Below are 27,949 nucleotides of genomic sequence, written 5' to 3'. Positions count from 1 at the left end.
TAGGCCCTCGTCTGTACTGTCATATTTAAAGCTTTCATTCAGTTTTAGTACGTCGGATTACTCATATAAAACCTGTCAACATCGAATCTGCTCCAGGAACAAGAATATTTCCACAGCTGCAGCAACTGTTACATGCAGTAGTGTGACAGAATTAGGTAAAGTATCTTATTCAAGTATCTGCTGGGAGTATCTGTAAGGACGGCCACTCCCTATATGAGAGATCATGCACAGGGAATAGGGCCTCATCATCTGTGGGGGGCCTCACTTGAGTGCAAGTTTTGCAGTGGGCCTCTTCCTAAATTCCACTCCACTTTGGCTAGTAGTAGCCATACTAGAGTCTATAATATTTCTTCATAAACTTAAGGATAAAATCTTAAAATGGCTCCATCCATCCATCCATCCATCCATTCTCACCTTCTCAGTACTTGAAAACGCCTTTTTAAGGACACTGTATATGCTGCTACTGATTACTGATATCTGTATATCACACAGATATATCTGCCCCTGAGACCTGAGGACCCTAGAACCCTAGCTGCTGTCATAGACTGTCTACATGATATCAACTGCTGGATGGCTCAGAATTTTCTTCAACTCAATAAATCAAAGTCAGAAATAAATCTTTTTAACACTGAAAACTCCACCTAGGTCATACAGTCCAATCTCAGTTCCCTCTCAGAAAACATCAGACCCACAGCCAAATCTAGGAGTAATATTTGATTCAGATCTCACCTTCACCGCCCATATCAATAAAACTGTCCAGTCATGTTTTTTCCACATCTGAACCATCACCAAAATAAAACCATTACTCAGCCAGTCAGACCTTGAAAAAGTCATCCATGCCTTCATTTTCTCCAGACTCGATTACTGCAACTCTCTCCTCTCTGGCATCACTCAAAAATCCTTCTCTTGCCTACAGCTAGTCCAGAATGCAGACTTCTAACTGGTTTTAATAGACGGCATCACATTACCCCTCTTTTAACATCCTTACACTGGCTCCCTGTAAGTTTTAGAATTGATTTTAAGACTTTACTCATTACTTTTAAAGCACTGAAGGGCCTGGCTCCAAACTACCTAACAGAACTTTTAACCCCCTACAAGCCAGGCTGCAGTCTTAGGCCTTGTTTATACGACGTTTTGATTCGTTTTCCGTTTACATTTACAAAAAGTTTCACGTTTACACGGCAACATTTTGAAAACAATCTCCATCTACACCAGAACGCAGGAAACAGAAAAATGCCATAGTAAGGTGATTTACTGCACAATAAAACTCTCTCTACAACAAGGACAGTGTTTTTCATGTGCTTTTAAGAATATGTAACATTTTTATCATACAGGTGTGCATGAGAGTCATTCATCACTAAATCCTCCTCCTCATCACCATCGTTGTGCGGCAGCAAAATATTACGGTACATATAAACACAAAAGTGCACTGCAAGACCAGACTTATTATAATGAAATCCTGTTAAGACTGTTTGATTTTCCAAGGACAAATTTTTCTCCTAAAGCCTTTGATTTCTTGTGGATTTTCTCTGAAAGTGCAGCACTTCCTGCTTTTAGCGCAGTAAAAGAATGATTGCCTTTTTCAGAACAATATTTCTACTTCCGCATTTTCAATTTTATCTGCTTCTTGGAAGTGATTAACTATCTTTTTTAACCTTAACACGGAAGCTTCGTTCTCCTCCTCCATTAGCTGAGCATTGATATGTAGCTGGTGGAGGAGGAGACAGGGGAGTCTACGGGCTGAAGTTAGTTATCAAAACTTAAAGGAAAAAAGATCAAGTCTAAATCATTTCCAAGAAGCAGATATATAGGAAAATAGAAATATCATACTGAAAAAGGGCTCCAGCTGCGCTCATGTGCAGCGCCGCGCTTTATGAGAAAATCCACGAGAAGTTAAAAGCTGTAGGAGCTGAATTTGTCTGTGGGGTATTAATTATTCTCGGCGGATTTCTACGTTATAACAAGACTGATCTAGCAATGCACTTTTTGTGTTAATATAAGCCGTGAAATTTCTCTGCCTCACTATGATGGTGATTATCATGATGATCGATAAAAAAGGTAAAAGTAATCATTTCCAAAATTAATAGCATAACTTTATCTTAAGAAAGTGGCACTGATAGCCCTCTAAACAAGAATAATGCATCTCATTTTCTAAATCCAGCTGTCTGCGACATGAAAAGCAGTAAACTACATCAGATGGCTTGGCTCGAGCTGCCACGGCTGGGTTCAGAGTGCTGCAACATTCATGCTTGACAGCTGATTGCAGCCGTAGTGTGCATGTGCGTTTTCAGAAAGCGTGGTTTTCCCTGTTTACACGGAGATGGAGACGTTTTGAAAAACTTCCACCCTGGAGCCCGTTTCTAAATTGCTCTGTTTTCAGGCACCAAAACAGTGTTCTCGTGTAAACAGACAGCCAAAACGCTACAAAACTTTTGCGTTTTCACCTGAAAGTGTTGTCATGTAAACATTAGATCCTCGGGTGGGGGACTCCTGGTCGTTCCAAGATCGAGGCTTAAGACTAAAGTTGACAGGGCCTTCTCAGTCAGGGCGCTTCAACTTTGGAATGACCTGCCCGAGGAGATAAGGCATGCAGAATCAGTGACATCTTTTAAATCACTTCTCAAAACTCACTTTTATAGACTTGCTTTTATGTGATGTCGTCTTCTGTCTTTTACTGTCTCTCGTCTTTTTATAACTTTTCTCTTTTAGATCTACTTCTCTGCCAATTTTAACCTTAAAGCCCCTATATCCGCTCTTCTCGGCTTTGTATTTTATGCTTATTGGTTCTTATGTGATATCTCCACTTCTCCTTCTTGGTTTACAGAGCCTCCCCCTGCTTTTGTTGCCTTTATTGTGTCCCCCTCTTTTTGCAGCAATATTGGTTTTACCAGACTACTATCATTATTTATGATTATGATTAACATCTTCTACTGTCTAGAACAGCGGTACTCAACCTTATTCTACCAAAGAGCCACATTGTCTAAAAAATACTTTAGCAAGAGCCACAATCCAAACCAGGAATGTCAGGTAGATAATATATCAGATAATTTGTAGTAGAAATTAAATTTAAAAAAGTGGACTGGTGGATAATTATGAGGTTAAATGGGATACAAATGTCTGTATAGTGTCAGAAGAACCAATATGTCACTGATAAAGAGCATATATTTATTTTATTCATCACTGATATCAGGCTAAAACCTTGTATCTCAATTTTTCATGATTATAATTTTTTTTTATAAATCATATTTACATCATTTTTATAAATTATACATTTTTCATTCCCTGAAAAGTGGTCATTTTGGAGATACCAGTCTTTGGCCCAACACCAGCATTATGAAAGTTCCACCTGGCCTAAAGATTTTTTTAAGTTATTTGAATGAGCTGAGTTTGAGCTCTGAGAGGCTTTTCAAAGAAAATTATGAATTATGGTTGGCTATTTGAGTGTTTATATCTCACACTGGGGCATTTACTGGAGTTCTGTGGCTTTATTAACATAAAAGAGATGCTTTCTAATTTTTTTTCCACTCATTATTAATCATTTAGTAAAGGGGCTGGGGCCTCATATTGGTCTTTGCCCTGGGCCTCCAAATGATTAAAACCAGCCCTGCCTCACACCTCCAGCTCTCCAGACACAACGTTTCACCCCGCCTCATTTTGGAGCTTTGATTTTATATTTCTGCTGTTTTGACAATATTTATGATCATTAGTGCATTTAAGATAAAATAAAACACCCATGTTTGGACAAGTTTTACTAGATATTACATTATCTCCACGTATGATCCGTGTGTTATGCTTACTGACGACGCGAATCGGCGTAATTGTCAAAAGATATGGATGTGAGAGAGCATCGGGAGCAAACGAGGAAATGGAAAGCTTCAGATTAAACAGACAGCACACCTCAATGAATGAGCTTACTGAAGACGCACACTACCAATCTGAAATAACCCAGCAAAATCACCAAGCAATGGTTAATAATTGATCATTTTCATATGTGTTCTGTGTTTCTGACCAAGAATACACCAGAGGCAGGTGGCCTTCAGTGTTTAAACCAATCCATATCCCTGCTTATCCCTGCAAACTGGGCTTGAAGGGGAAAATTTTGTTTAAATTTAGGGGGCATTTAGGTGGGCAGCAGAGAAGTGGATTACTCTGCAGGAGTGCTTTGTGAAGTTGTCATGGACATTTCTCTGCTATGAAAACCTCTCCTCTGCCTCTGTGTGAAGAAAATAAAGGCTTTGCAACCACCTTTCATGTTTGCAGGGGGTTATGAGAAGGTTTTGGGTTTAGAAAACTGTGAGACTAATGCATCCTGAACTGGAAGTGTTTCCTCCCAGGCTTTGGCTTCTACTTCCCTTTGCCTGTGATAACAGATGAAGCACAGATAAATCTTTTTGTTTGTGTCACTGTTATTATACTTCTTTTGAAGGTTTATAATCTATACATAAAAAATAAAATAATCTCTACAGGGGATTCAAAAAGCCTACATTATTAGCCATGGTAACTTTGGATATTTTTGCTGGTCATGGATAAATCGGGCAGTCAGAAAAAGGGGCAGCAGCCAGTCTGGTTAGTTTTAACTTGTGTTACAAGCCAGCCTACACTAATAATTAAAGATATATATGAGAACTAGCCTCAAATGTGAATTAGAGAAAAATTATAGACAGAAAAAACAAGAACTAGCTTCATGACAGGACACAAGCTGGTAAGCTTATCTCACACCTGTAAGCGAGGCCTCCGGCCTTGTTCACTCAGAGTTGCTAGCCCAGGTTTTATTTAAGTTCAGTTTTAGTTTGGCTGGGTTCAAGTCCAAGTAGAGCTACTGCTCCTTCATGTCGAAAGGAGCCAGGTTAGGTGGTTTGGGCATTAGATCAGGAAGCCTCTTGGATGCCTCCCGGTGGAGGTCTTTCAAGCACATCCAACTGGGGAGGAGTGGGACTTGGTGGAGGGATCATATATCTCATCTAGCCTGGGAACGTCTCTGAATTCCCCAGAAAGAGCTGGAAATGTTGCTGGGGAGAGGGATGTCTGGGATGACTTCCTAGCCTGTTTCCACCACGAAGCTGAAGAAAAACGGATGGATGGCTTCAAACATAAAAAAAAAAAAATCAAGCTCAGTGCTGGTTCATGCAGGACACAATAATCATTTGCCCAACTGTGATCAGCTGGTGGCCAGCTGAGCCCAATTATTGCCTACCAGCTCCCACAGACTATCACAGCTCTTTCTCTCAACAAAGTGGTGTATTTGAATGTGACATACTGCTAACTAATCCCTGCTTGCATTAATGCTGATGCACCAGGCTGCTGTTGGCAAAGCCAAACCTTGTAAAGAGGTAGGGACCTCTAAGGTTATTTCAGCTCTTAGAAATATCCCGCATGATAAACACAGAGAAAAAACACAAAGACTATGGGTTTTTAAAGACATAACAGAAAGTCTTTGTAAGGATCCATCCATCCATCCATCCATCCAGCCATCCAGCCATCCAGCCAGCCATCCAGCTAGCCAGCCAGCCATCCATCCATCCATCCCAGTGTTTCCCATACATTCATTTATGTGTGGCGGACCCCACCCCCGGACAACCCACCACCACAAATAGATTCCGGTCCTGTGGTAAACACTGCATCCTCTTCCACTTCTCCCAAAGGTTGCAGGCTAACAAGCTGACCCAGACATCCCTTTCCTCAGCAACACTCCCAGCTCCTCATGGGGGATTCTGAGGTTATCCCCGGCTGGATGAGATACAGCCTACATAATCCCTTTAGCAAGCTCCACGTCTGCTTCTTGGTCTCCTTTCTGCTGGAAGTGCCCAGAAAACCTCCATTAGGAGGCAAACAGAAGGCATTCTGATCAAACCGCCTCACCTGAGTCTTCATGATGTGAAGGACTGGTGTCTCTAAATGTCTGACTGCTTGCCCTGTCTCTAAGACTGATCCCAGCTGCCCTCCAGAGGAAACTAATTTCAGACATCTAAACAGTAAATTCAATCTCATTTTCTAAGTCAACACTACATGATCATGACTTAAGGTGAGGGTTTGAACAAGATTGAAGACATGTAAGCTAATCAAGACCCCAAAATCATAGACTGTTTTAAACAAGGAGTCATAGTCTAACTGATGTTATCCTTTGGTTTCAGAAACAGAGTTTTGAAGACATTGCCTTATTGGAAATGCTGACTACCTAACTTTGACCAACCTAGAAACATGCATAGAGGTGTTAAGCATTCTCGTCAGCTACAACATCACAACAAACTATCAGTCAAAGGAGTAACACCAAGGAAAAAAAATATAAATTCAAGGGGAAACCTAATAGAAATTTCTTGATTTTAAAAGACTGCCTTGAGTGGACACTCAAGGAGCTGCTGTCTTTTGCTTTTCATATACATTGGCTTTGTTTTTCATCACCTGAGGCTCAGAGATAATGAAGTACTTCACCTAAGGCAGAGTCTCATCCCCAATCCAGGGAGTGAGCCATCATTTTCCTGCCATAAAAACCACGGACATACAGTACTCTTAAAAATAACGACTTTGATCAAAACAGAAACGGGATCCTAGGTTTTGTTCTATCAAGCAGGCCTATCATATTTCATTGCTTGCAGAGGAATTTAAAAATGTGACGTCTTTTTCATCCTGATCTCAGTGCTGAGTTGAATCTGACTATATAATGTCATTCTCTATTAAGCATTAGTCATATTAATGCAGCGTTTGGAAAATCCTGGGCTGGAGGAGCAACAGTTCATCTGGATTATGGTCTGGTTTTTAGGCCAACAATCCCAAAGCTGCTCTGACCGAGTGAAACACGCTGTCTGCTTTGTATGTGTGTATGAGAGCAGCTGCGGCATTTGCATTGTGATGAGTGTGAGGCAAAAGGCGTTATGCAGAGCGGGGCTTCTCCAGTCACGACTCTGTTGTGCCTCTGAAGAGTCGCCTGGACTGCTCTCACGGCTCTGCATCAGTCTCCTCCTGAAGACACTGATTTATGAGCCATGCCTCAATGTTTTACCCCTCTGTCTCTCTCTCCTTATAAACTGTGTATATTTTTCAAATACTTGACTGATCTGCAACTGGTCATTTTCAACATTGAAAATACTTGAATTAAATATTAGAAATAATTTCACCAATCTGAACACCTAAATATAAAGGCAAGATGTAACACAGCAACGGATAACATCCGATGGAGGGCAAGTAGAGATTTCTGCATAGAGAAATGCTTCACGGGCCATGTCTGGAGATGTTCATGACTATGCAAGGTGCTTAAAGTGCAAAAACAAAATCATTTACAATATATAAGCTGCTTTTGTGTCCCAAATGCAGTGATATATTCAGGCAAACAAAAGGATAAAAAATAAGAATAAAAAAATTAAGGTGAAGCAGGTGTAGTCAGGAATTTAAAAAGCCTCCATATAAAGCCTGGACAAGCAGCGTCACACAACTTTAAAGTGTTTCTACAAAGCAGTCCAGTTTGGTTCAGTACAGATTTGTCAAGGTTTAGCACATTAAACTCTGATCTTACCCTAGTTTTCTCTCACTCACTATGATGGAAAATCTGTCTCTTTTTAGAGATCCAGATCATTTAGCTCAGCTTAGTGGAGCTGATTGTCTGGCTTCAAAATGGCCCCTTTGGTACAGGTTTTGGTCTTAAAATGTGGACAACATAACAACAGAGGATAGAAAACTGGAACTCAAACAGAAGCTCGCTACCATGGCTCACATTCAAGAGTCATTCCGTGGAACAGGCTCGTTCCTGAACGGCACATCATTACTTGTTCACCTACTTCACAAGGTATATTCTATAACAGCATATCACCATTTCAATGGTGAGATAATGAAGGGATTTGTTATATATCAAAGGGGCTCAGCTGCCTCTTTATCTCAGTACAAGACCGAAAGACTCTTGTCCCCCTTCATGTGGATAGATGACACTCAGAGGTCTGCAGGACTGAGTAAACTGTGGTACAGATTGCCTCCATGCCAGGTAAACCCATTAAACTGTGGAACAAAGTTACTGATTTGTTAAGCGTTGCAATTGTACTCAGTGTATATGGACATTTTCTGATGACAATTGCAGCATAACAGCCAATTTAGAGCTTTGTAAAGTAAAACCTGTAAAGAGATAGAAAATCTGTATTTTAGGTCTGTTGTATGACAGACCACTGTTATGAACCACCAGGCCAAACGTCAGCCATGAAAAATATCTCTAAGTTTATAAATCAAGCTTCAAAATCAGGAAACAGAGACGGTAATATTGGTTGAATGAGCCGAAGCCCCCCCCCCCACGAGAAATACGATCTTCTCAAATAAAAAAAGCCAAAATCTGCTATACTGCCATGTTACAGCTCTCTTTTTTTTAATCCAGAGAAACAAACACATATATGTCATGACTGGCAGACAGATAAGAGTGAAAAAACCCTGGTTTTATTTACTAGTCCTGTATTTAACTCTTCAGTTGTACGCTCCATTTCCTGATGGAGTGACAACTGACAAGTGAAATATGGATTAAAACACACCTTCAGCAGGTTTGTTCCTGTCAGATCTAGGGTGAACTCTGGTGAGAGAGCAGCTGCTTGGCTCTGTGCCAGAGTGGAAAGACAGAAGTTAGGGATTTAATTTACTGTTTTCTGGCACAAATCTCTCTGTTATGGTATTTTTAATGACCCATAGGCCATTGTAGCTGATAGATTTGGGAAATTTTACCTCAAAATGAAGAAGAACACAGTATTAAGCTGACTGTTAACTTTAAAGGGACATCAGCTAACAACAGACTGTACTGAGATGGACTGCTCTGTGATTTTACATTGTTGTAGTGTGGCGGGGGCGGTGGGGTAACTCCCGATAGCGACTGGTGATGTCATAGGCTACTATATTTTCCATGCCCAAATCAAACCAAGCCAGGAAAGAGGTGAACAACTTTTTAACGGTCTAAATCCTAAATTCAGTCACACATAGATCTCAGTATTTTCAACCTTATTCCAACATTTCTAGTGTGTTAAGACACAAAGTTTGGATTTCACTTTACAGGGTCTAAGATAACAGTATAAAGACTAGGTGTTTCACTTTGTAACAGTTTACTGAAGAGAAAACAATGATAGCACACAGACATTTTTGTCACAATCTGATGAAATTGATAAAACCCCCAAACAGGATTAATGTTACTGCAGTCATATATGCTCTTTTTCTTTCCACTGGTTAAATTTCTTTTCTTTTGTCTTTATTACTGTCATCCACTATCTCAGTTCTGTTTCATGGTTCTATTCCTGTCCTTCATCCGTCTGCAGAGCATACGGCTCCAGATCTCAGTACGGTGGCAGGTCATTACATGACCACGAGACTCCTAATGAGCCCATTAGCCGCTGTAGGCCTTCCCTTCTTCTCTCCTTCCATTCTGCCCAACTCCTCCGTACTTTCCCAGTTAATCAAATTATGTCCTCCTCCTAGCCCCCGATCACCCAGATCAATTATCACCTCTTTGTTCATCTCCTATTACATTGTTCATTCCTGCCTTGAGCCTGAAGGAATAACAACTACAAGGGTTTCACAGGCTTAAATGAACCTTTCTATTTCGTCACTTCCTGAAAATGCTCAAGTTTACTACTCCATGAAAATGTATTCATTCCCTTATTAATTATAACACAGAAGCTTACAGGAATGAGAGTTAGCCCACTAAGGGTCTGTGTCTACTAACTATTTGCGGTAGCCTTCATCTGCAAAGTCAAGACTTGATGAAACATAAGGAAACCAATATTAGGACTTTGCAAATTAGTGTTTCTCAAATGTGTGGCAAGGCCCACCGGTGTGCCTTGAGGTACGTCTTGATGTGCTGTGGAGTCTGTACAACCATACATCATTACTAAAACTACCACAATTACAACATCTTAAGTTACTGGACAATGTTTTTTAGAGGGCTACTTTGTATTGATGTGGATCTGGTGTGCCTTGAGATATTGGCCTGATCATAGGTGTCGGGCAAAAAAGAAAAGTGGATTACTAAGTAATACCCCAACCCTGGTAATGTGTGAGTACAAAGGCTTAATATCACCATTGCAGAACATCTATCATTAAAGGCTGTTATGTGCAACCATGGCAATGGAAAAACAGATCTAAACCAACCCCATATCAGTCTCTAAATTAGTGTAATGGATTGGCAGCTCTTTTCTGAAATGATTTCAAGTTGGATCCTGTTGATTTTTGGGCTTTCTGAGGCCTCATCCAGACACAGCTCTTGAACAAGTCAGAGATATTCTCCCTGCCTTGTCCTTGCATGGTTGCTTTCATCCACCCACATTCTTTTTTTAGAGAATATATTTTTTCCAGATACAGAGCTACTGCCACTGCCAGGGAAGGATTCCTCAGCATTGTTTTAACCTTTTCTCTTTGAAATTTCCTTGAATAAAAGCTGAGAGTGAGCATGCAGAGCATTTAAATCAGTCACTAAGAAGGGAGGTACTGCAAGATAACTTCTAACCATGTGAAGTGTGCAGAGGCGCTCTGAAATTAAGGAGACTCTGGTGTCAGAAAATGCTACTGTGGTGTTCATTAATTCTAATTCATTCTCTCAAAAAACACAAAAACTTCATGTTAATACACTGCTCACTCCATATGCATTGCGAAATTTTTAAATCATCAAAAAGTTACAATTTCTTTATAATTTAACCCTTTATAGGCCACTTATTGAAATACTGGAAATTCAAACTTTAAAACCTAGAATATAATTGGTGGATATCCCAATGCTTTTTCACTTGTGTCACTTAATATTTTTCATTATTATGGTGAAAATCAGGGTTAACAAAGTGACCATAAATGATTCCTTGCTCATTTAGGGTGAATAAATACATAAAGTGTATGTACTGTGTATTAAAATGTTAATGGAAAATAAATAAATACATAGCCTAACGAGTATTTACTTATTAAAAAGTTATTTAAACACAAAATGTTCATTTTACAAGACATGGTGAGGTTAACTGTAGATCCTGAACTCTTAGAGGCCAGACATGACAAGTACCCCCAGTTTTACCTTATGATTCCTACAGGACACCTATAATAGTCACAAATATTGAATAACTAAGTGAATTTGGAAAGTAGTAAAATAAGTATGCCATTTAAGTTTAATAGAGCTGTTATTCTGTTGTAAAACTGATTTAAATCACATATATTTCACTAGTTTTATCACTTATTTTTCCGTATAATTCCACCAGAAAACATAAAAATCCCATAATCATTAAATATTAAATGTCATAAGTAGGTGTAAGTAAGTAAATAATTCAAATAATAAAAATAACAACAGATTCATGCCATTTAAGTTTAATGAAGCTGTTGTAAAATTATTTAAATCACATATGTTTCACTAGTTGAACCAATTATTTCTCTTTATAATTCCACCAGAAAACGTAAAAAAGACCATCACAAATATTAAATGACTTTGGACAGCTAGAGAAACTGGCCCAGGACTGGGAGAGCTCTTGTTTGTGGCCTATGCCCAAAGTTGGACAGTATGCGTAAGTAAGTGAATAATTTTAAATAATAAGAAGAATAAAGGTCACAGTCAAATTAACAACTGATACAAACCAAATAAGTATAAAACTGTTGTAAATTACAAAACTGACCAAAAATCACCCCTAATTTACTTTTTATACCTTGAAAGTTTCTATTAATTGTTCACATTTACCACTAGATAACTCTTTTATTTCTGACAAACCTGTGGCAACATCCAACTAGACTATAGAGTACGGTTATCCTACATTAAAATGAGTTATTTGTCAAAAGATTCCTTTAGCATGGCTTGCTCTAGAGCTGACCATAAGACAGCATTTTACACCCCTAAACGGGCTTATGTCCAGATATGGTCTCTCCAATTTTCATGATAAAATTTTAGTAGTTGATAGGAATCCTGCACAAACAAAACTTGTTATGACATTAAGCACTACTACTCACCTTTAAAATATGTAACTTATCACGGTTAGTTTTGATTTTGAGGCTGTTTGTTTGGGACTGAAAGAGACGTAAAACTGCATTTTTTTAAGTTCTGGAAGAAACAGGAAGTTTGAGACCCTCTGGGCAACTGCTGATTGGTCAGGTTTGGATGTTTTACAGATAGTTGGAGTGAGCCAAAAAGGAAGTCGACTGAAGTGAACATATACGGTTCCTTGCCCCATATAGCATCCCCTGTAGAATAATGCTCCCAGCACAGAATCACTTTATACACCACTACTTACTACATCTGCATTGTAAGGAAATAGAGAGCATGTTTTGATCATCTTTGGTAAATTTTTGTCCAAGATTAAGAGGGAGCACACCTCAATCAGCATATAACCTCTGTCAACCTCCCTCTACTACACAGAGCTGCTTTGTTACAAATCTCCATTAGATAGAACACCACAGCCAATAAAAAAAAAAACATTTATGGACACAAGCCTAAATCCTCCACAGAAAAAGGTGGTCTGGCTCTGCAACACAAACAGCCACACTTAGACCTGTAAATGTAAGAGCCTCATTAATGAGCTGAAAGTTTCCACCCACTTCAGCGCTGTCACATTTGCTAAAACTTTCCTGATTAAAATGCCAACTCTGCCTTAAATTCCCTCCGTGTTTTTCTCTGTTGAGCCAAGCTTAAGTGAGAAATTTCCTTGTCAGAGACAACTTTGATGTGCTGGAATAATGTGCGAGAATTTAAGCACTGTCGTCTCATAGTTCAATGAAAGGTAATATAAAGCAGAAAACATTTCTGTCAAAGAAATTAAGTAGGTAAAAAAGCTGTTTTACTTTATTCAATACATCCATGATCTTTCTTTTTCAGGCTTCAACTTTTTTCTGCCCACAAAGATGGAGGCTGGTAAAAATGTCTCCCTGCTGTTAAGCTATGACATAATGACAACTTAACAGGCTTTGGCTCTGCCTATAATTAGCCATTAGTCTTTAATTACAGCCTGTACACTTAATTGAAGACCGGATATTTTAAGGGCTGCTTGACTCAGTGAAGACTGATCACCATTCTGCTTTAACTTGAATATTTAATTCTCCTTTTTCTGTCTTGACATGAAGGAAAACGGAGCCAGTGAATGTGATGGCAGTTTTTAAATGATGGTATTTTTGGGTGCTCTATTAATAACACACACTGGCTCGTTTCAGGGTAGAGCATCTTTTGTGACACAGTTAAGATTTTATTTTACTTCTTTTTTGCGCATAAGGAGATTTATTGTGCATTATATACCGACCACAGAAAAAATACATCTCAGATTATACAACTTGACTCCCCCATGCACAGGCTAATGAGGGTGAGTTATGTGATCATTTTAAATGTTGTGGAGAAGTTTCGGACTCCTACACATGGACACAGTTACACAACAGTCGAGTCCAACCACGCAGAGAGACGGGCCAACTAACATCCTGCAGGTTCCTGTCTTTAACTGGGGTGCCACCATCGCCCACTCACAACTCACTGGCCGTCCAAGCTAACTGGCTGGCTATTATTAATGAAAGAACAGAAAGATCAGCTAGCATTATGTAGAATTTTTTTTTTTGGTATATTGTTATTTTACACTTAACAACAGGATACTTGGAGGTGTAAAGACAGACACCAGAGACCCCGTCAGTTTTTATTTTACAATGCGAAAAAGGCGCCCTATAAGAGACCTGACTTTATTTTAACTTCTCTTTAATCTTCATAATCTTCATCATTCAATAAATAAATGCACAAAAATAGCAGATGGTGCCAGGTGGATATGCATCTTTATAGGATTATTTATTTGAAGGTGTCAACAGACGGGTGTCATTGGAAACAATCCATACCAAATAAATAAATAAATAACAATAAGGAAATGAGGATACCTGCCCATGTTAGTTTTCTATTCTGCTAGTCTTTAAATGAACAAAAGGTCTCTTTTCTCATTTATTGAACAGTTGAGTTGTTATATCATATAGTATTCTAAACCCAGTTTGCATTCTTGCATTTGCAACAGGCTATATAAGTAATGGACGCCACAAGACGAGGATGCCAAGACAAATGAAGGATTGATTCAATTTTAGTTGTTTGTAGTCACGTGATCCTGAAAGTCCACTGGGAGTCAGGAAGTGAGGGACCACCATTAGGAATGAATGGGAATGCAGGAAAGTTAGTATTTCACTGCTCTAAATGGACCTCTACACTGCAATTATCATCAGAGAAATTTAAATACGATCCCTACACTTTACAAAAAAGTGATTTTTACCACAGTTTAACAGATTACCAGGCTTGGAGGTGATTGATTCCACACATACTCAGTCCTGCAGGCTTTGTGCAAGTGTTGTCATGTCAGATGAAGAGGGAAAGAGTCTAGAGGTGCCTTGTTCTGAGCAAAGAGACTAGCTGAGCCCCTTTAACAAATTAACAACCTCATTTTGTCACAAAAACGCTTCGAATTAAATGGCGATGTACCATCAACTGAATAAACCTTGTGGAGTCAAGCGTCTGAGTGATGATGGGCCGTTTACAAATGAGCTTGTGTTATGTTAGCCACAGTAACCAGCTCCCATTTGGGTGTTTCCTCCATCCTTTGTCATTTAATCCATATTAAAAAGCCAAACTGTTACCAAACGAAGAGCTGTTTGGGAGTCAAACAACCAGCTCTACTGAGCTAAGCCAAATGATCTGGATCTCTAAAAAGAGATTCACTGAAAGTTGGTGAGATAAACTTGAGCTGAGGAAATATGAGTAAGATCAGAGTTTAATGAGCTAAACCATGGCAAAACTATACTGAATCAATCCGGACCACTTTTATGGAAACACACTATACACAAGGGTTGTGTGACACTGCTTATCCAGGCTTTAGATGGGGCTTTTTTTCATTCCTGTCCGCTGTTGTTTCTCTGTGAGTTTTTCAGCTTGTTTTACCTGAATATTTCACTACTCTGATATGAGCATAGCTAAATCATCCTCACACACAGCCCTCAGATAGTGTGAGTTTAATACTCACCCAGGGAAACTCAGGTAACACATCCCCGTAAAATGTAAGCAGGGAGAGGCATTAGGTTATCCGCTCACTTACCCTGGACGTAGGTACTGATGACTGTAGCTGGGCTTAGTGTTACAGTGTTACAACTGTTTAAGGCTAAAAACTGCACACATTTTAGAAGAAAATTGTAATTTTTTTAAATAATACTTCATAGAAGTTTGTTTAGAAGTCTGGCCCTTACAGCATCTGTCAAGAAAAAAGTTGCCCCTTGTACAAATCACAGCCATCAAGTCATAACCTCCTATTTTCAAAATCACCACTTTTCACATTTAAAAATTGCTGTATTTTTTAAACAAACACTGAATCTTTATGGTCAACATCTTTTTGATACTTTTTCATTAGTTTAGAATTTGTAGAGCCCACTGACAGATATAAAGGGTGACCATTAGCACAGATATAAGAATGCAAGCAAAATATAGTTGATAATTTCTGCAGTAAAGGCTCAATAATTGTACATTAAGGTCTAAAGGAATTATCAAGGAAATTCTCTGTTTATAAAATAAAAACATGAGGGTATACTTTGAGTCTTGTGTTTTGATTGTTTGAGGGTTTTGGTGGTCTTGATGAGTCTTGTTCTACTTGATGGTTTTGCTTTTTAAAAGGAATTCTGTCCTTGCCAGTAGTGTTGCTCAGTGTTACTTAGTGCTATCCTCATAGTGAATTAATGTTGGGTCTTTAAGAATAATAAAACAAAGAGTGCAGTCTAGACCTGCCCCTTTGTAAAATGTCTTTATGGATTGGCAAATAAAGACTAACTGGTTGACTTTTAAGCATCAGTCATTGATCAGATCCCCCTGTATCTACCCAGTAAATTTAAAGTTATGCAACTAATCTTTACCTGCATAATATTTATTTATAGGGTCCCTTTTGTCCAGTCTGTTGTTTCATTGTTATTACATTTTACACTTGGATGCTTGGTGCATCTCAGGCAGATTGGACAGCTCTGAAGAAATCAAAGTGTGAATTTGAGCATTGAAGATGGATCTTAATCCAATTTCTGAAACCAGTGCAGCATGATGTTGAAAAGATGACAATGCATCTGTCTTTAAAACATGCAATCACAACTAAACCTAAGTGTAACTAAGTCAGAGAATGATGTGTGAAGAGTGCCTCCTAAAGGTCAGGTTTCTGAGATAAAGATATCTGGACTGAGATATGAAGCCACAGAAACAATCTGATATTAACATTCTCACCCAAACAAAAGATGTAACATGCTGGTTTACCATGGAAACTGGTACATTATCTTCATTTTTTATCAATGGATTTGCTTGCTGATTGAGAAGTGGGAAGAAATCTATTGGGTTTTTGGTCTTTCATTCTGAAGCCTTGAGTTCATAGTTTTCCTCACTGATTTCTCGCTTTTTGAAGTCAAAACTGAACATATTAGAATGAGCTAAAGAGGGGTGAGAGGCTACCTTTTTATTGTAAAATGGATCTACAGTTTTACTTGGCAGAGAGGCGCTGCTCAAAAGATGCTCCCTGGGTCATTCAAGCAGCATGCTTTGACTTTCCAAGGAGCACATAGCTAGAAACCCCGATATGGATGGATAAATCAGTGATAATGCATACCGAGTGCAATAATATTAGTTCAAAAGCAACAAATACTAGTAGCAAAAATCTCCATATGAGGGTGCTGTATGCCATAAAGGAGGATGCTGGGGTGGAGGAGGTTAAGCTTTGCCAGCAGCAGCAGCATGGTGCATCAGCATGAATGCAAGCAGGGATCAGTAAGAAGTATATCATATTCAAACACACCACTGTGTTGAGAGAAAGAGCTGTAATTTGGCTGTGGGAGCTGGGAGGTGATAATCTGGATAAGCTGGCCGTCAGCTGATCATGGCTGGGCATTTGACTACTGTGTCCTGCATGAACTAACACTGAGCTTCATGTATCGACTGGCTAAGGAATGAATCTAAAATTTGCATGGTTATAACCGTTAACGAAGACAAACAAAATAACTGAAACTAAATCCTCTAAAATATTTTCGTTAACTAAAACTAAAATAAAAACGACACTTTTTGAAAAAACCATAACTAACTAAAACTGTATTTCAAGTTTGCAAAACCAACTAAAAGGAAATAAAAACATGTGTGAAATATCCTTCGTTTTCATTTTATTCATGTATTATAAACATGTGCCAGGTGAAAATTGAATCATCATCCTGTTATTTCAACCTGTCTGTGTTTTACAGCAGCGTGTGGCAACACGTGACACTACGTGTCTGTGTTTACAAATGTCCGTATTTAACATCATGGCGGCATCGCAGAAAGATGGGAGAAAGCAGCCCCATTTGGGATAACTTCAGGTATGACTGTGTTTTAGATAAAAGCAAGTGTCTCGTAGAAGAATGTGGGAAACTGTGGACTATTACTCAAGGGAAAAAATCCCACTAATTTGAAAGTTCATTTGAGAAGCTCGCACAAGACTGCTAACCTAGCATACCTCGACAAGGTAAAGGAGAGCGCCCAGCTTCCAACCCTCAGAAGCTAAAACCCGGGTGCGCAGCCTGATGCAGTCCGGGTCACTGCAGAGTACACTTTTGCAGTGCTTCCAGCGGCGGCCTGAGAGCTACTGGTTAGTACACTCACCGGAACACCACAAGCGAGAGGAAGTGTTGGTGAATATCTTCATAAAAACTGGTATGTCTACACGACTTTGTGGGTCGAGTGCCTTCAAGAAGTTTACTAATTTACTTGAACTGAAATTCAAGTCAAGTAAAAGACACCTGACCTTGAAGCAGTTTTCTTAAAATGTTTCCCTCTAAGATTCATGTCACCTTTTCAAGGCTGATACTTCCTGTATGTCATCTTAGAAATATTGTGGGACACAGTTAGGTGCTCATGGCAGAACCTGTTTCCACTGTATAGTAATTGTGGTGCCTAGTTGATATTTTTCAGGTTTATGACAGAAGTCCACTTACTGACACATGTATTGTTTCACAGATTTTCTTCTGTGGGTGTTGTTACAGTTCAATATTGTGTTTCATTTGAATACATTTTTAAAATGATATGATGTTTTGAGTGTTCATTACAAAATGCTTTGGGTAAACAGACAAGTATAACATGTTTCATAAAAACTAAAACTAACACTAAAACGAATTAAAACTAACACTAAAACTTATAATTTTCTCAAAACTAAACTGAAAAACCATCATGAAAAACTAACTAAAACTGAACTGAAATTGAGAACAAAAAGTCAAAACAAAATAAAAATAAAAACTAATGAAAAATTCAAAACTATGATAACCTTGGCCCCAAGGCACTTGTTGCTTCATCAATTATTTGACTCAGAATGGAAATAAAATTCAAGAAATGCACATCATGGGTTTTGAAGAAGATTTAGAGACTGAGATAATCAACTCATTAGGGAGACATTTTCTGAGGTAATAAATCAAGGAACCAGTTCACACTCTTACTGATCTCTGGGTGATCAAACTTCTTTGAAAAAATTGTGAAAAGCCTCCTCATTAGAAAGAATGCAAGCCCACGATGCTTCCATTAGCTTGACATCTAAAACCTGGGTCATCCTAGACTGCATCATCACTGTAGTGCCAATAACATCACCCACTGGTTCCTGAAGAGCTGTTTTGAGGCTCCAGGGTGGAGGTAGCCATATTAAAAATGACTCGTATGTCTTCATTGAAATCTATGCAGTAGTGGCCTACACCATCATGAGTTAAAACCTGTGCATTGGTGTGTCTGTGTAGCTCAGACGAACTCTTCCTGAATGCTATTTGGCAATGCAATCATTATGCTAGTTATATCATCATATATGTTTTGTGCTTATTCAGCCATGCAGAGTCATGAATGAGGAAATGAACTGTTCTATTTCAAATGTCAGATAACTGATTTGACTTCAACTGCAGATAAAATACAATACACCTGTAGATATCACTCCAGGATAACATTGGCTCAGAAGGTAGAGTTGGGTGTCCTGCAATCCCCAGCTCCTAGTGTCCTAATCCACCGCTTCACCAGAGGCGTATGAATGGAATTAGCTGATACTGATGGTCACTCAACACAGCAACCTACACCATGAGTGTGTGAATGTGGAGTAACTGGGTAGGTGTAACATGCAGTGCAAAAGCTCACTACAGTGATATGATGCTATACAAACTCAAGTCCATTTACTATTGTACCTTCAAACTCAGACACCAGTGGTCTGCTTTGTTTCAACACATGAAAAAATCTTTGTGAGATTTGCTTTTGGGCTTTTATGAGTTTACTGTAATAGGACAGTGGATATGGTTGGAGACCTGGCAGAGAGAGAGTAAGTGGGAGAGACATGCACAGAGTCACAGGCTGGACTTCAACTTGGGCCACCTGCTCCAAGGACCTGCACATGGACGTAACCATGAGACTATCGGCATCCCTCGGGTGGAGCTGCACTGGGCCTAAGGCTTCCTGGCCAACGGCTATAACAAGTCAACCTCGTAATGTATAACTGTTAGCCTTTTTTAAAATTTAATCTAAACAAGTAAAATGTAAGAAAATTCAATTCCACCAAATTTAACATAAAATGAAATAAACTGTAAAGACCAAAACTACTTTAACACCGGTCAGTCAAATGCTTTTCTTGCCTGCTGTAAAAATAGATATTTTATCATAGTACCTAATTTGGTTTACTTGGTCTGTGAAGCAGCTAATCTCTTGTAAACAACTGCAGTTTCATGCACTTCAGCAATGAATAGCATTTTTAAAACAACATGTTATGACATGATATTAGCAGATATGATACGATAAGAACCAATATGGTGTGGAACAATATGATAAATGAACCAATTCAATACAATACAATAAACTACAATACCATATGTTACGTTACAATACGATATGATTCAAATAGATATGATATGAATTGATCTGATATGAACCGACACGATACGGTTCGATACAATATGAAAGGAAACGATACGAAATGAAAGGATACGAAAAGACAAGCAGCAAAACAAAAAGAAAACGAAAAGATAGGATACAAAAAGAAACGAAACGATGCCATACATAAAGAAAAGAAACTATATGATATAAAAAGAAACGACACAAAATAAAACAAAAAGATAGAATACGAAAAGAAAATGAAACGATTCGAAAAGAAATGAAACGAAATAATACAATGTGATCCAATAAAATACAAACTGGTTTGAAATGATTACGACATGATACAATATGAACCAATATGTTTCCTTACAATACCATACAAGTTGATTCAGTTGGTACAGACTGATTTGAAACAAACTGATACGATACAATACAATGTGATGGCATATGATTTGAACAAGCATGATACCAGCTGAAACAATACAGATACAACCTGAACCGATATGATGCGATATAAACAATACGATATCATACAAAACAATTCATGTAGATACAGTATGAACAGATATTGTATGGACTGTTAAGATATGACCCAAAAAGATACCAACCAACAAATACAATATGACACGATACAATATGATAGGATACAATGCAAATTGAACTGATATGAATCACCTGATACAACCTTAACCGATATATGATTATAAAGCCAAGCAATGTGATATGATGTACGATTTGACACAAAATGCAGTAAACTTTTATTGTCCCCTTGTAGGAATTTGTCTTGGACTCCAAGTGCTGCAAACATTTAGCTGCCAACATTAAACATATGTGTGTAATAAATTACAACAATAACAAAAGTAATCCACAAGTTTAAACCACAAGAGGTTACTGAAAGTTCAGACCAAATGTTATACTGTTTTATCTCAGTTGAGAGAAGTTCTTTATGAAATCTTTATTTAAAATAATCTGTTTTTAAATAGAAACACTAAAACACTGTAATTTTTTGTATTCTTTGTTTCTCTTTAGTGTATGTTGAAACATAAAATGACTGTAGCAGAAATGATGTCAGAAGCAAAGATGTTTCTTAAAAAGTGAAACAGTCTTCACATCAAAGCATGCTGCAGAGGCAAACCCTTAATGTGACTGTTTAATTAAATGATTCAGTTAATCCCCTCCTTAAGACCACTGTACAGCCGTGGCTCTCCACTAATGAAACAATGGGATTAATTTGGCCTTCATTAACAGAAGACGCTGCACAATGAACAGGTACTGGCAGTGAGAGTGGAGCTGCAGTGACTCACTACTGCACTGACATCACAGGGTATCATTAGCATCTGACCTTTACCTTTTACACCTTACACCGTGCATGAGCTCAGGTATTGGCTGCAGCACAGTGACGCCACAATGTCAGCCTACAGGATCACATTTATGTGAAGGGGGTCAAATGTTTTGTGACTTTAACAGGGCCATCTTTATCCATGAGTAGACGGTATTCAGTAAGATGTGACTTTGAATTACAGTCTGCACAAAGTTAATCTGAATATTTAAATATCTTTCATTTAAAGCTTGTCATTAGTTTTTTGTAGCTGATTAAAATCGTTTGCTTTCTGGAGTGGATCATCAGGTATTCTAAAGAGAGCTTGTTCCTTGCTGCAAAATATGATTTTTCCCAATCTAGTGTATTAAACATATTTTTACCATTCATTTTTCATCCAAAATGTTGGCAGCGTTCTTTATACCATCATCTGCCATCATGACGCTGAGTGCAGCCATCATCACACATTACACACGACAAGAAGCGACTTATGACGACACAGCTGTCACTCTCTGTGCCGTCCGTGTCTCTCAGTTACACACACCTATTAACACACATTCACACACAATCCAATCTGCACATGGGGAGGGTTCAAGAGAGTCATGTTATAATTTCCTTCAGGGGGTCATTTGGTCAGTGAGCAGGGTTTGCATGATGACTCACAGCGATCAGTCTCATGAAAGTGACCTAATACAAACATCAGAACAGAGACAGAAACATCCGCTCTGATCACTAAAAATAGAAAACAACTTCACAGTCAGAGGGGGTGTATATGTGGTGGAGTTACTTGAGAGAATAATAACAGGTTTGTGATACAGATGCAGTGGCGCTGCCAGCCCTAATCCTGGATGCACTGAGCAGTGTAATTTTTTGTATTATAATGACAGCTGTAGATTCTGTGTTGGATTCTTTTTTATTTCTTCCCCTTTTTCTGTTGTTAAGCTGCAGTCTCTGGCTGTGGGTTAGGATCAACAACGTCCTAACACACAGACATTAAATGGCATAAGACTGGGGTATGGTACTGTGATAGGATTCCAATTTTGCAGTAAGGTTGGTTTGTTAAATTCCATTCCCGCTGGATATTCCACAGTCAGCTGTCAGTGATATTACTGGAGCGTGGAAGCATTCAGGAACAACAGCAACTCAGTCGAAGACTACATAAAACCACAATGTGGGGTCAACGACTGCTGAGTTTTGAACTTCCATGGGCATTAATGTCAGCACAAAAACGGTGTGGCATGAGCTTTATGGAAGTTTGTAATGAGGGATAATGGTATGTGGCTGTTTTTCAGGGGTTGGGCTAGGCCCCTTATCTCCACTGAGGGGCAATCTTAATGCTTCTGCACACCAAGACATTTTGGACAATGCTATGTTTCTGACTTTGTGGCAACAGATTTGGAAAGACCCTTTATTATTCCAACATGACAGTGCACAAAACAAGGACTACAAAGACATGGTTTGATGAGTCCGGTGTAGAAGAACTTGACTGGCCCACACAGAGCCCTGAACTGGGAAAGAAGGTAATCCTAATGCTTCAGCATACCAGTTTTGGACAACGCTATGCTTCCAACTTTGTGGCAACAGTTTTCTGTTGTAATGTTATAATTTCCTTCAGGGGGGTCATGCGGTCAGTGAGCAGGGTTTGCACAATGTCTCACAGCGATCAGTCTCGTTAAAGTGACCTAATACAAACATCAGAACAGAGACAGAAACATCTGAGTTATGAAGTCTACTTTAGATTCCTTATCTGTCCTACATATACCTGCAAGTCATCCCAAAAAATTTGCAGTTTGCTAGCACCACAAAACTGTGCCGTTGTACTTTTTTAGCCTTACTTAGCCCTTCTAGGCATTGCTTCGGGCCCTCCCTAAACAACAAATGCAGTGTTGATTGACTGGGTACTACCACGTAGTTGGTCATGTCTGTGGGTCAAGTCGCTGCACAGATTTCTACCTTTGTGATCACCTAATCTGTAAGGGACAAAAAGATTGGGCAGTCTGACCTCAGCATTACTTGGACACATTTATGTGTTTTAACCCCAAGAAACAGAGTCCAGATATTCTGAGTATATCATTTTTCATCCAACTGAACTTATGCACAGAGTCAGATCTGTGGAAGGCTGGAAGCTGTGAGACACACACTGCAAGACCAAGCATCCGGCCAGCAGGGGCAACCCCTAACACCCCCCCCCCCCACACACACACACATACACACACGCGCGCACGGATGGATGTGTCAGTGGCTCAGAAAGCCTGGTGTCTGTACAACCCTTCTCTGAAATTGGTTTCCATTAGCTCCACTGTGATTATTAACTTTCCATTGATGCAGCAGCTCAGTGACGTCAAAGAGAGTCCTTGACGGAGACACAGCAGCCTGGCACCTGCTGAGAGAGCTCAACAAGTGTGTGTGCAGGACAGGGAGAGGAAGAAAAGGAGACAGAAAATCTTACTCACTGCACAAAGCGATGATGTGGCTGCTGTCTTCGTGGACAAACTTCTTCGTCACTGCTTCCTCCATAATTTGCTTTACCTGCACACAAAAAGACATACACAATGGTTAGTGTGTTTGAATCAACATCAAGGTTTCACTGAGCTGTAACCGCTATAGCTTTTTCACTGTGCTCTTAAAAAGAAATAATCTTTCAAACCTTGATGAGTGGTTACAATGCTTTTTCTCTAAAGCTGAGTCCATATGTTTTTACCGGCATACCTTTAATGATACCTTTAATATGATTTTGTTTGTAATAAATGATTAAATTCATCAGACTTTTTATGAGTGAAGCTTGCCACAATCAAAATTTGAAAACATAAGCCAACTTTTTCAGTGTGAAAAACCCCACACATGACAACAAATAATCACTGATTTCACAGTTTTGTTTGTTTAGTGTGTAGTGTAGAACAAGTAGATCAACACAGCACACCACCCACTAACAAATTCTTACGCTGGTCTAACATGAACAGGCTCGATTCTGCTTCTCCTGAGCTGAGCTTTCCCACCACATCATCAAGAAATCACAAACTTGTAAAACTCATACATTTTATCATTTACAGTTTCACTCAGCAGAGAGGGCTCAACTAAAAAGACATTTCCTGGGTTAGTCAAGCAGCATGCTTTGACTTTCCAAGGAGCGCAAAGCTAGAAACTCCCATATGGATGGATAAATTAGAGACAATGTGTACTAAATACAACAAAATTCGTCCAAAAGCAATCAATACATAGTAGCATGATTCTCAATATGAGGGTGTAACAAGCTTTATACTATAAAGGAGGATGCTGGGGTGGAGGAGGTTAAGCTTTGGCAGCAACAGCAGCGTGGTGCATCAGCATAAATGAAAGCAGGGATTAGTAAGAAGTACATCATATTTAAATACACCACTGTGTTGAGAGAAAGAGCCGTAATTGGCTGTGGGAGCTGGGAGGTGATAATCCGGATAAGCTGGCATCAGCTGATCATGGCTGGGCGTTTGACTACTGTGTCCTGCATGAACTAACACTGAGCTTCATGTATCGACTGGCTAAGGAATGAAAACTGTGCCCCAAGGCACTTGTTGCTTCATCAATTATTTGACTGAGAATGGAAATAAAATTCAAGAAATGTACATCACGGGTTTTGAAGAAGATTTAGAGACTGAGATAATCAACTCATTAGGGAGACATTTTCTGAGGTAATAAATCAAGGAACCAGTTCACACTCTTACTGACCTCTGGGTGATCAAACTTCTTTGAAAAAATAATGAAAAGCCTCCTCATTAGAAAGAATGCAAGCCCATGATGCTTCCATGGGTTTTAAACTAATTTTAAAATACACAAAAATGTTTGTACACATTCTTTTCCACAAACAATGTGAAATATAACACCAATCTTTGCATAAGAACAATCTACAATGACAGCAGTTCCTCATCTTGAGTGAAGGTGCTAGTAGTTTTACGACATTAAAGGAGATATTCTGCAGTCAAAAACTTCTTGTGTCATGAGGCTAAATCAACACTGATTCCTGTGACAGAATGCCCCAAGAGAATTTCACCTGAGGTGGTGCTTGCAATACATTTAGATGATACCCAGTGGGGTTGGGGTTTAGCTCAGTCAGTGGTGCACACACCCCAAAAACAGATGCTAGATTCTTCAATGCATCAGCTGAAGGCTTCAGTCTCCTCCCCAGTCCTGTCTGCATTATCTCTTCTATTTCCTGTATTTCTTTACCTGTTCTACAATTAAAGGCATAAAGGCCCAAAAGAGAACCACTCACCATTATAGAGGACTTTTCTCTGCACGTCTTCAACCCAGGCTGACCACCATACATCCTGATTTACCTGGACGGTTATGTTTTCTATGTCCCATTCATGTCCCGAAAAATCTGTAAGACACTTATGTGTCCCTGTTTTGAACAATCCCATTCTGATTTTAACCAACTGAATACCAAACAATGCAGCATGTCTGCAACATTTTGCCAGTATTTGTCTGTATACAGTAGGTATGGTATACCTATTGCTATTTAACTGAGAGAAAAGATCTTTATCACACCATACATCAAAGCTCACACTTGATTTGTTGTCTCATATGTCTCAGTCTTGGTGAGCGTATCATACTGACAAGACCTGTTCATCAGGTAAGATGTCATGCTGCAAATGAAGTCAGTTTCCTCTTAGACCTTCAGGAAACTGACAACTTTCAATTCTTAGTGGCTAGTGTCTATTTTCAGTCCACCATGGTAGAAATGTGACCATACAAAGACTTTTTGCAACTAGCCCACCCCCCAAAAGAAAAAAAAAACATGGATACAGGCTGGTCCAGCCACAAATTCTCTATTGGATTGATGTCTGGGCTTTGACTCCAGAACATTCACCGTATTTCTCTTGCAGACTGAATAACATTGTCCTCCAGGATTTTCTTTTATTTTGCCACATTCATTTTACCCTCTACCTTTACAAGCCCTCCAGGGCCAGCTGCTGAGAAGCATCCCCACAGCATGATACTGAAACCTTTGACATTAAAGCGTTTCTTTTGTTTGTTTGTTTTTTTGTGAAAAGAAACCTTTGGTGTTGTAAAAGGCACACTGATAAAAAAAATTCTCGTGTACCATGAGCTTATACATGTGGGTTTAAGATAAAATTAAAGCATCCGTATTTGGAGGGTTGAAAATATAGTCACCCTAATTTAGCCACCCCTCTCACCTAACCAGAGTATTTCAACTTGTTTGAGCACATCCAACACGTTATGTGTGTATTAACTGTGTGTAGGCAAGTCCTTTATGAACTTCCTGAGGTTTTCTACATAATGTGTGGAGTTCATGTGCAAGAACGGTATAAGGTTCAGCTGCCCTAAATTAACAGCATTGGTAAATACCAAAATAATTTTTTATGTTTCTGCAGTGGTTAATACACAAATATGTAGAAGCTCTTTAACCCAAATGATATTTTTGATGCTAAAATATCATTATTATTGTTATCCATGAATTTTCAAATTTACTGATTTACTGAAAAACTGAAAAATTGGTAAAGCATGTTATTATTTCTTGATTAATATATCAAATTATAGTTATTTACTTGCATTCCTGAACAGAAAAAATAGTTTTAGTGGTTAAATGTTATGCTTGATTAATTTCTGACTTCTCAGAGAAGCCCAGTGAGACGGCTCAAATTGTGAATTCAGTTTGAAATTCCTCTTTCCTGTTCAAAATGGTAAAACATGGAGAGCTCACTGAAAATGAAAGAGTCCGCATTAAAGCACTTCATGATGCTGGATGGTCTCTGAGACAAATATGACAGGTGGTCTAATAAATTTGTTAAGCACTGTATATTTGTAAATCCAAATAAATGTGGGCATATCTTATTCAAAGAGCTCTTGTTATTAATGCCAATATCCAGAGCTGATAATCAGAATGGAAAGCTAACTGTGTGGAAAGATCCTGATTAAATAAACATAAATATAAAAGAATTATGCAGCTTCCTCTTGACATCGTGACAGCTCCTAATAACAGCTCTGACAATGTCGCCCAAACATCCGCACCACTGACTTCCAATTAATACTCCGACACCCGGAAACACTCAGTGGAGTGTTTGTGCAGCGTCTCTGAGGACGAGAGGCTGCGTGAGTTCAACAACACTGACTCAGTCTCTGCTCGCTCCTCTAACTTTGCTCTCTGCAGAATTCATGTCGTCAGTAATTAAAGCCAGGCCTGTCTGACACCTCCGCCTTGTTTGGGTCTAACTGATACACAGGATGAATTTAATTGCTCAGTTGTGTGATAATGAAACTCAGACAGGAGCGGCTTTCAGCTGAGAGTTTTCATTCAGTTTTTCAGAGGTGTGGGAGGCTGAGGCCATTAAGAATAGTCAGGAGCTGTCTTTGTGAAATAAAAATAAATGGTTTGATGATCCGAAACATTTAAGAGTGATAAATATGCAAAAAATCAGAAATCAGAAAGAGGGCAAATACTTTTTCACGGCACTGTTTAAAAAACCAACAAATCCCATTAAAAATTGGCTTTATGTGTCTTAAATTTCACCTGAGAATGAATGATGTGAGGTTAAAAGTTTCTCAAATTTTAGTCTGAGCATCAGTATTATTTTTTTGGTGCATGCTCAAAGAAACCAGACATCAAAATGACAAAAAGTTGTCAATGTTGACTTCAGCAATCTCTTAAAAATAGATTTTTGTCCCCTCGTTGAGCTGACTGTCCATTTGGACTGTACATCTGGTAAAACTGGATTTTTTGTTTTACTTTCCTGTTTATACATACCAGACTCCCACACACCAGGAACTTCATTAGCATAAATAAAATACAAGCTGCTTGAGGAAAACCAGGAGATAAAGTGGTACTTCACAGGTGTTGCACT

The 27,949-nt window shown here is 38.9% G+C and overlaps 1 protein-coding gene across 5 annotated transcripts in view; it reads right to left on the bottom strand.

Annotated features, from left to right (window-relative positions):
- The window catches only part of sgsm2 (small G protein signaling modulator 2), a 138,990-nt gene that overhangs the window by 97,508 nt on the left and 13,533 nt on the right, over window positions 1-27,949 (bottom strand). For all 5 annotated transcript variants that reach the window (XR_005993009.1, XR_005993008.1, XR_005993012.1 and 2 more), the window contains exon 2: window positions 23,567-23,642. Coding sequence is in view for 2 of the 5 variants with exons in the window: in XM_041807628.1 (XP_041663562.1) it covers window positions 23,567-23,642 (76 nt within the window). In the remaining 3 variants the exon portion in view is untranslated. The remainder of the gene's footprint in view (window positions 1-23,566; window positions 23,643-27,949) is intronic.

This window comes from Cheilinus undulatus, linkage group 2, assembly GCF_018320785.1.
Source record: "Cheilinus undulatus linkage group 2, ASM1832078v1, whole genome shotgun sequence".
Taxonomy (NCBI): Eukaryota; Metazoa; Chordata; class Actinopteri; order Labriformes; family Labridae; genus Cheilinus; species Cheilinus undulatus.
The sequence above is the reverse complement of the archived record's forward strand: the minus strand, read 5'-3'. Positions and strand labels throughout refer to the sequence as shown.